Source organism: Oncorhynchus clarkii, chromosome 17 (genome assembly GCF_045791955.1).
Source record: "Oncorhynchus clarkii lewisi isolate Uvic-CL-2024 chromosome 17, UVic_Ocla_1.0, whole genome shotgun sequence".
In the NCBI taxonomy this organism is placed as follows: domain Eukaryota; kingdom Metazoa; phylum Chordata; class Actinopteri; order Salmoniformes; family Salmonidae; genus Oncorhynchus; species Oncorhynchus clarkii.
In genome coordinates, this window is record NC_092163.1 from 17,010,819 (window position 1) to 17,019,894 (window position 9,076).

At 45.8% G+C, this 9,076-nt stretch overlaps 2 protein-coding genes across 3 annotated transcripts; one reads left to right on the plus strand and one right to left on the minus strand.

Annotated features, from left to right (window-relative positions):
• Positions 1-26: 26 nt before the first annotated feature.
• LOC139370365 (transcription elongation factor, mitochondrial) lies at positions 27-3,241 on the plus strand. 2 transcript variants are annotated; one of them, XM_071109803.1, is made up of 4 exons: positions 27-147; positions 603-1,072; positions 1,218-1,367; positions 1,577-3,241. In XM_071109803.1, exons 1-4 carry the CDS (start codon positions 105-107, stop codon positions 2,015-2,017), a joined length of 1,104 nt encoding a protein of 367 aa, XP_070965904.1. In that variant the 5' UTR covers positions 27-104; the 3' UTR covers positions 2,018-3,241. The 2 variants fall into 2 exon arrangements, with proteins under 2 accessions (XP_070965904.1, XP_070965903.1); XM_071109802.1 differs by lacking the exon at positions 27-147 and adding an exon at positions 239-431 and having other exon boundaries at positions 1,577-3,229.
• LOC139369351 (ATPase family AAA domain-containing protein 5-like) lies at positions 2,720-8,764 on the minus strand. The gene is made up of 15 exons (XM_071108641.1): positions 7,873-8,764; positions 7,441-7,785; positions 7,161-7,257; positions 6,984-7,072; positions 6,677-6,825; positions 5,998-6,163; positions 5,647-5,844; positions 5,215-5,354; positions 5,016-5,109; positions 4,863-4,927; positions 4,552-4,756; positions 4,260-4,384; positions 3,320-4,164; positions 2,934-3,083; positions 2,720-2,818 (listed from the first exon to the last, which is right to left on the minus strand). Exons 1-15 carry the CDS (start codon positions 8,660-8,662, stop codon positions 2,758-2,760), a joined length of 3,519 nt encoding a protein of 1,172 aa, XP_070964742.1. The 5' UTR covers positions 8,663-8,764; the 3' UTR covers positions 2,720-2,757.
• Positions 8,765-9,076: the final 312 nt, after the last annotated feature.

The following is a 9,076-nucleotide window of genomic DNA, read 5'->3' on the forward strand; positions in this document are numbered from 1 at the left end:
CTCGGAACGAAGTATGCCTGATCCTTGTTTCCGCATCGGAGTGAGATCGGCGAACAATGAAAGGGCAAAAGTTTGAATGAATTATCTGTAAAATCACGATTACAATGTGGGTTGCAAGGCGATTTATGTCTTTAATCGCCCGGAGAGGTATGCACAAATGTTTTATTCAAGCTGTCAAGTTTCTCGTAACTTCTTAATTATTTTTTCAGGTGCTATTTGTTAGCGGGTGGGTATAATTTGTGGAACGTTCCAACAGGAATCTGTTCCAAAAACTGCGGAAACAAGGTTGTCAACAAACACCGCATACAAAGTTGATACCGGGTAGGAAGTGGGCTATTTAATTAATTAATGTTTCACTCACCACATGTATTCCGAAAATGTATGTCCTCACTCTGGTAGCCTATGGAAAAACTTAAAGAATAAACTACGTGGTGAGTTGATGCCTATTCGGCAGCTCGTTAGCTAGGTGAATTGATCATGCTACATTGTATGCGTTATTTGTTGACAACCTTGTACTTTACGAAGTTTTTGCAACAGATTTCTGTTGGAACGTTCCACAAATTATACCGCCCCCTATTATGTGTTTCCATCTATTCTTGCAGGGCAGTATGGCTTATTCTACCAACCCCAGGGCTCACTCCCCAAACTAGAATTCCGGTATCTCAACTGCACGTGCTGCTGGAGGAGTCGGATCCCAGTCGCAGGCTTTGAAACCCTTAATGACACCCTCTCTTCATCTACTACTCCTTGCGACGACAAGTCGCTGGACGCATACTACACGTCAGAGCAGCGAGGTGTCATTCTGCAGCTCCTCAACAATGCGGCAGAGTCGGAGCTTGCTGCTGTCAAGCTCCTTCGTGGCCGCAAGTCTGTCAACATTGTGGAATACAGGACTAGAAATGGACCTTTTAAAAATCTCGAAAGCGTCACAAATGTGCCGCTTCTGAAACACAAAAGTGCAGTCATTGTCTTCAACTCCATCCTCAACCCTCCGGAGAAGAAGGAGAAAAGAAAAGTAAAGATCCAGCTAGCCAAGTTCATCAGACCAGAGGTGGAAAGGACCTGGCTAGAGGTAAGATTATTTAGCTAGACGGATGGCCTTGAGGTCTGGATGTTGATGGCACAGTTGGGCAGTCCACAGGGTCAGTCCCCGCTGTCATTTCACCATAGAAATACATCAGTGTTATTACATGTGTATTAATCCATCTTTCTTCCAGGAAGCAAATTCCATAGTGTCCATTGTGTGTGGAGTGAATAAAATAGCCTGGGCGCACATGGATCGTGGCATGAACGTGTTGGAGTGGAAACATGAGGATTGCCACAACTTTCTGAAGGGAACCTACATGGCTTCTGCCTACTTGGATGACGTAAGTTGAATGTTTCCGACCGAGGTATTCTTGCATTTGGGTAAGTAGGTTAGCCCTGAGACATGACTGTGCAGACTCCTATGGTGTCAGTCTACAGCCATGTCACAGGGCTAGGTTTCAGCTTAGCACATAATCATTGACTCTGTAATATCCAAATAGCTTAACTCCTGTACTGAATCACATCTCATTATGTGCCATAACATCACCAGATATCCAGTGTGGTATCCCACCTCCCCACAGCTGACTTCTTCGTTGTGGAAAAGACATCCATCTCCCTTCAGAACACTGCCCTGTACCCAGTAATGGCTCACATGCGTACAGTGGAGGCTATGCTGTTCGCCCTGCTGGAGCCCCGCTACACCCAGCCTGACAACACTGCTCCACCCAAGGTGCTCAACATGATGCGCACCGCCGTCGGCCGCCATTTTGGCCTCATGGTGGGTGACTCCCGCACCAGCGGGGCCCAGGCGATGCAACAGATGATGACGGAGTCAGTGACTCAGAAGATTCCGAGGGTGACATTCCCTCACAACCTGTTGGTGAAATACAGGAATTCTTTCCAGATGGGCGGGCGGAGTCGGGGGGAGGAGCTGTGTGACGCCATGTTGCAGGCTGTGGCGTTTTACGAGCTGCTCAGTGAATCGAGTTAATGTTACAGCGACAATTTCCACGCTCCATTTTCACCAGACTGAAACTAGTTGACTGTGTACAGTATGTGTGACCTGGTGGGGTCGAAGTTCAAAGAGCTAACCAGAGAGACCTGCATATTGGAGGCTTGATGGAAATTGACACTAGCTTATATTTAAATGTATACTACAACACTTCCCACCTGTAGAGTCAGATGGTATTGCACTTGAGGTGTCAGTTCAGGCCCCAGCAGCTGTACTCAAGCCTTTCCTCGTACAGACACCACACATCAGGCTTTCTTCACTTTCCCATGAATAGAAATGTTCTCAGGGCCACTAGTAAAGCAGAACAGGCTTGAATATGTACAGTGATGATTTGTCATGTGTGACCACCTACATCTGTACCTTTGTGGGCAAATGTTTAATGCCTGCCTGAAATACCACTGATTTTAAACACCAACTCACTGAACCAGCTTAAAATAAAAAGTAACAGACATGTTTTTATTTTTATGCATGAATATAAAAATAGGATTATTTCAATTATACATTTTGAATGAATACAGTAAACTTAAACTTACCATTCAGTGTAAGAAAAAATAAGTGTACAGCAAAATATATCATGAACATCCATATTGCCTACATTCACTAAATCACAAGTCATTAACATGGGGACGGTTGATGGCATTAACCTTCCTATCATCCAGTGTAGAGCCAGAAATGTTGCAGATCTGTTTGTGTAGTCTTGCTGGCTTAAATGGTCATTGTCATGGGAAGTCATCTGCAAGGAGTCTCACAGTAGCCTTAGGGAGGCCAAGGTGAATACTGCTGAGGTAATGCCGAAACAGCATTCATAAGTCATCTTGCGCAATCCTTTTAATTCTAACTTTGTTTTCTCTTAGTAGAAATGAATAAGGTGCTCTCATGCAGTGTATTGACTCACCGGCCTTGGCCCTGCTGAGTCCTCTCTGATTGGCACATGGTGCGGAGGACAGGCAGGTAGTCCACGGCAACAGCCTGCTTGTTTCCCAAGGTGCAGAAGGCTCTGCTTGAGAGGACGGTTCTGATAATGTCATATCTCCTTTCGACCACACTGGAAGACAAACTGCTGTTGAGATACCACACTGACTCAATGGAACTGGAGCTTTACAATGAGTTATTAAGTTTAATCTAATATCAAGGTTTTGTTTGCAATAATGCTAATTTCTGACAACATTAAACTTGAGTGCTAACTTCACAGAAGCATGTATGGTAATTTAGAGGACTGAGCCGCCAACGCATTTCTTACAGTGAAAAAATACCAGAACAAAATCAGGAAACTGCACTCACCTAGGATCACAGGAAGTGGTCTGATTGACATTGAAACTTTGTCTGGGTGGGGCGACAGGGAGGGTAAGTTTCTCCATCACCCTCCCCCTCTGCTCCCCCTCCAGCATCTGGGATCCAGTCCACCCCTCAGACACCCTGGCCAGGCACCTGTGGAAGCCCAGGCCCTCTACTGCAGCCTGGATCTCCAAAGTCCTCTCACACCACCACCTACAGCCCCCATCCTCCTCTCTCATCTCATCTAGCAGTCCATCCTTAACCTCTGCCCCTGTCCAGAGAAAAGACCCTGGTCTGCATGGGCCAGCCTTATGTGAAGACTCACTCTGTAGAGAGGTATCAATGAAGGACATGAGGTCCATAAAGTCAGTCATTGCATCTAAGCAGTGGTACACCAAGCCATCTGCCGCCTTCTCAGTTTGAAGTTTGTCATTAACAGTCTCGGTAATATTTGATACACTTGGATGAGCCCTCCTCAGAGACAGTGAGGCTCTGTAAGGCTTTACTAACATGCTGTGAGCTGATCTGGAATCAGATGTTGGCACACATTTCTTTGTCCTCAGCCTGGAGCCAGAGGACACCTTAACTGGACTGGTCTGATCCAGGATCAGTGGGATCTGAGGGTGGTGGATGTCAGGGGGTGTTGGCTCACTCTGAAGCCTAGGGCGAGTCACTTTCTTTGGGGTGAGGAGAGGACTGGGCTGGGTCCTGACTGGTAGGGGAAGGAGGAGCTCCAGGTTCGAGTAGAGCAAAGCTACACCTCTCCTCCAGCTCTCAGTAAGGATCTCCATCAGCTTGATGGTGTCTGGTTTAGCCCAGGACTGGCACTGAGGAATCAAAGAGAAAGGCACCTCATACAGTTATACTGTCATTCAATGTTGTTATCTGAATAAATGCATTGCATGTTCATCTAGTTCAAGTTCACAGGGCCTCTGAGGTGACGTGCCTTTAGAGTGGTCTGCAGGTCATGGCCGAGGCCAGAGTTCAGGAGCCCCAGCATGCTCTGAGTGCAGCCCACGTCACAGGGCGGATGGCGGGGGGAAGTATTTTCACCCACTGCAATGTCTTCCACTGCTGCAACATCCAGAACTAGGGTTATCCAAAACAATCAAGTGATTCAATTGTAAGACTTGATGTAAACTCTTTTAGACAGGGACCAAGAAGTAAGGGGTCACAATACATGTGATATACTAACACACCTAGCCATTGAAGTTAGTTAATAGTTTGTCATCACTCACTTCCATGCACACCACCTGCAGGGTCCTTCAGTGGGGTTGCCCTCTGAGATGCTTGTCCTCCTCCACTGCAGACCCAGAGCTGCAGCTGCAATAGGCTCCGTCTGATGTCGATCTGGTTCAGGGTCACCAGAGAGGTGATGTCCCCAGCATCCATCCTGACGTTCTCAGCCAGACACAGCAGCTGCAGATAACTGCAAACGTTCACCTGGGAGGGTGCACAACACAGACAGAAACTAAATGGAGTAGCAGCTTCATACCATACCATGCACATTAGATGAGGGGATGCAATGGTGCCAAGATGCTTGACTCACTACTGAAGGGGTTTTAAAAAGGATCGCTTCAAAGTTGCCGTCAAACTTTGCCTTGAAGGAGGGATCTGAAGACAGTTTTCGTGTTATGATTCAACTTCGTCATTTTCAATCCAATTTAATTCATATTTTTCAGTATGCAGTATATACACACACCACTAGTGGTCAGTATCACAGGTCTCTTGGTTGTCGTCATGAAGGTCTTGATTGCTGTGAGGAATCCCACATCATCATCAAATACGACGTCAACCTGCGGGAGAGCAGGTGCAGCTCGGTCACTTCATTAAAACTACAGTTATGCAGTCTAGTCTGCAACCTATAGCACTGCTATACAACTGACTGCTGTGTGGTTTACCTCTTCAAATAGAATGAGTGACGTGGACATCCTTTTACTCCGGCTACCTGTTGGTGGCTCTTCAATGTCTGGTGACAGTTGACTGACTAACAGAGGGTTAATAATATCTGCCTTCTTCACGATCTTGAGCGAGACAAAACCTGTAGGAAATAATATCAACAATTAAACAAAAAGACTAACCATAGCCACACCAGAGGAGGCTGGTGGGATGAGCTATAGGAGGATGGGCTCATTGTAATTGATGGAATAAATAGAAAGGTATCAAGCACATCAAACATATGGAAACCACACGGTCGGCTCCGTTGCATTCATGCCATTCCAGCTATTACAATGAGCCCGTACTCCTATGGCTCCTCCCACCAGCCTCCCAAGATCCACACATGCCTATGTGTGGTTAACTAAACTTGCAAGGTGTTTCCTGTTTTTCTTAACTGTTTGGTCGGTGCTCATCCTGTTTTGTAGATAACGAAGGGCCATCTAAGTTCGTGATCTCTGGATTACTCTTCTTCTTGAAGAAGTTAGCCAGCATCATGGAGGCTGCACTGCCACCTCTCTTATGGTGGGAGCTACGAGGGGGCTGAGGCTTCTTCCTATAGGATGAGAAAACCTTTCTTGGAGAGGCCACTTTACCTGTGTGAGGAGAGCACAAAATAGATGTAACCCACAGTCTCCATTGGACAAACACCATACAAAATAGTTCCTGTCACTTTAAATAAGTGATTTTCAGTAGATGGTTATGCTTAGACTGCAATAAAGTACTTTTCAGTAGCTGGGTGTACTTACCAGCTACTGTGTCAGATTTAGTTGAAGTGTTGTTGTAGCTACTGAGATGAGATGGTTTGAAGGTGGTGCTTCCCTGGATCTCCACCAGGTGAGATTGGGTGGCCTCCTTCAGTTGAGTCAGGATGTGGCGACCACTGCGCTGGGAGGAGGCGTTCACTTCGAACACCTGGAGAGGCCAAGGAAATGAGCAGTCAAGACAGCCACCGTACATATATTACACAGGTTTGAAGATGATTGGATACACCTGTATGAAAGCTAACCTGTTTTGGTGAATCATATGACTGAATGAACATGAGCCAACCTCTCCTGGTTCTCTGCTTTACCCATCTTATCCAATTACCCACAAACTGTCATTTAAAAGTTAAAAATAGAGGAATGTCTCTGTACCATATTCTAACACCAATCAGTAGGTCCTATTCGGGTTCCCCGAGTGGCGCAGCAGTCTAAGGCACTGCATCTCAGTGTTAGACGTGGCACTACAGACACCCTGGTTCAAATCCAGCTTTATCACAACCGGCCGTGATTGGGAGTCCCATAGGGTGGCGCACAGCGCTGTTCGGGTTTGGCTGGTGTAGGCTGTTATTGTAAATAAGAATTTGTTCTTAACTGACTTGCCTAGTTAAATAAAAGGTTACACATGTGAATGGGACTGTAGGTCTTCCAAGTAGCCCACACTGACCTTGAAGCCTAGCTCCTGAGCGCAGGCGTATACTGAGGCAGTCTTGCCGACCCCTGGAGGTCCTGTGATCAGCATGGTGCTACACAGATCTTCCTCCTCGTCCTCCTCCACTCTAGCCTCTCCCTGGAAGTCACCACAGTCCCACGAGTCTGCACAGCCAAACCGGAGGTCAACGCTACAATCAATGTTATTCATGGAAGATTCATCGTCAGTGATGTTTCTTGATTTTTTATAATACAGTGGGTGGTTTCATTTGACACATTTTCCCCCATCAATTCATAACATCTAAAAAAATATATATTTTTACCATTGCTGTTGGCGTTTTCCTCTAGTTTCCTGTCTCGCTCTTTACTCCTCTCTTCACAGTCAGCTCTCTGTTTCCATTTCTTTAACCAACTGCAAACAGAAATAAGGAAATGCATTTAAGACACCATACTATAAAAGCTAAACATTGAAGGAGCTAGCAGTGGTGTTAGCAACTCACCTGTGTAACTTCTTTACAGAGACAGAGTTGCCTATTACCTCACTGGAGTGCTGAGGGCGGTACTTCTCTGTCCACAGCAAATCCTCAATGTTGTGAACTTCACAACAGAAAAATAAAGGTACATATTTTAAAAACCTATGGCAGATCCCAATCAATGACCGAGCTAAAGCACCTCTGTATTCTAGTGGTCAGGGACATACATAGTTAGGACATACAAAATTGGACAAAGAAAAGTAAATACTGATTGTTGTTGAAACTACAATGTATTAGGAATCATCACCTCTCCTAAGGCATTGCTGTGGTTGGGCAGGATACACCTTCTGAGGAGATTCTGCTTGGTTTGGTGGGTTAGGGGTCAGTTCATGACCTATCCCCAGACCTCGACTTTCCCGCTGTTGCTGCCTGAGTCTTTGTGTTCGGCTCAGCCGGCTTCTTCTAGGCTGACCCCTGGAAGAGGGGATAAGAGACCCCCTGACTTGGTGTTCTAAAGAGGGACTATACCCAGTCAAGCTGGTCTCCTCTAACCCCGGGCTAGACCTTTGGCGCTTGTGTACGGTTTCAGGGTCCTCCTTCTCATTCTGATGTTTCCTCTTTCCTACAGAGCTAGCAGATGTAGCGCCTATCTCTGAAAGAAAAGGCGACCAATAAGACGGAATCTGATACTAGAATATGACACCACACTATAGAGTCAACTATAGTCTCTCAATCTTACCGGGACTTTCTGACTCCAGAATTTTATGTTTGTATTTCTTCAGCAGCATAGTGAAGACTCTTCTCACTGGGAAAGGTGGGTTAGACAATTTGACCTCTTCAAGAGACCCCTTGCGGGCAGTCCCTGACAACTTCTCTCTCCAACCAGAAGTAATTGACCCCTTCCTCTCAGTCTGGTTGTGTTTAAGTGTTGACCTGGAACACCAATTCAAAATCCATCTCTGTGAGTGTTGGGGACTATTGGCCTTATTAGTGTCCCGTTTCCTGGTGAAAATGGATGCCACTTTCTCATCCGAGACCCTGGTTGTCCCGGAGGCAGACTGCACCGCTGCTTGAATTGTGAGGGTACATGCTATTTCACTCTGACCAGATCCGAGTCCAACTCCTACTCCATGGCATCGGCCAGTGACTTGAGCCAGGTCCACAGACCCCATCACTGCCCTGCTCCTGAATGCTGTGTCAGTACTGGAGCGGTTTGACTCTGAAATCACTATAACATTATTAGGAGGCTCTGAGCAGGAGCTATCCTTGATGAGGCTTGTTCTTGCTTCAGGGAATCTGTTCTGCTTGAATCTGTGCAGCCTACTGGTTGACCGTGACGCAGAGAGCGGCACCTCATCATAAGACCCCCCAATATGACAAGGCGCCATCTTAGGTTTCTCTTTCGCCTGCTCAGAAATTAGGCTCTTCCTCCCAAGAGGTTGTGGGGTTATACTGAAGTACTTTGTGATGTCATTGGATTTTGAGCACCTTGCCTTCTTCTCAATGGCCAAGTAGGGCGATAACCACATCTTTCTTGCCTAGTTAAATAAAGGTTAAATACAAATAAATACATCAAATTCCTTTCTGAAGATGTCACCATTACTGTCATAACATCAAGGGCATTCATATCATTCAAGTTACTTTCACTTTTGTCTTCGAAGTGCCAGATGGCAGCAGGTGCTGCATTAGTTACCTATAAAGTAGCACTTTCACAACCGTTGACACATTGCAACAACATAGACTTAGCTAGTTAGAGAACTTCACTTTCTGATATGAGCTTCTGAACAAGACAATAATAGCCTCCCGAGAAAGTTACTTTAAACATGCTTAAGTTCACGCTAATTTCTTGATTTAGCTATTCCTAAAACATTAATCAGCACGCGCAGCCAAATGTTTAAATGTTGTGTAACTTACCGCTTCCGTATGTTCAAATAAATGCGCCA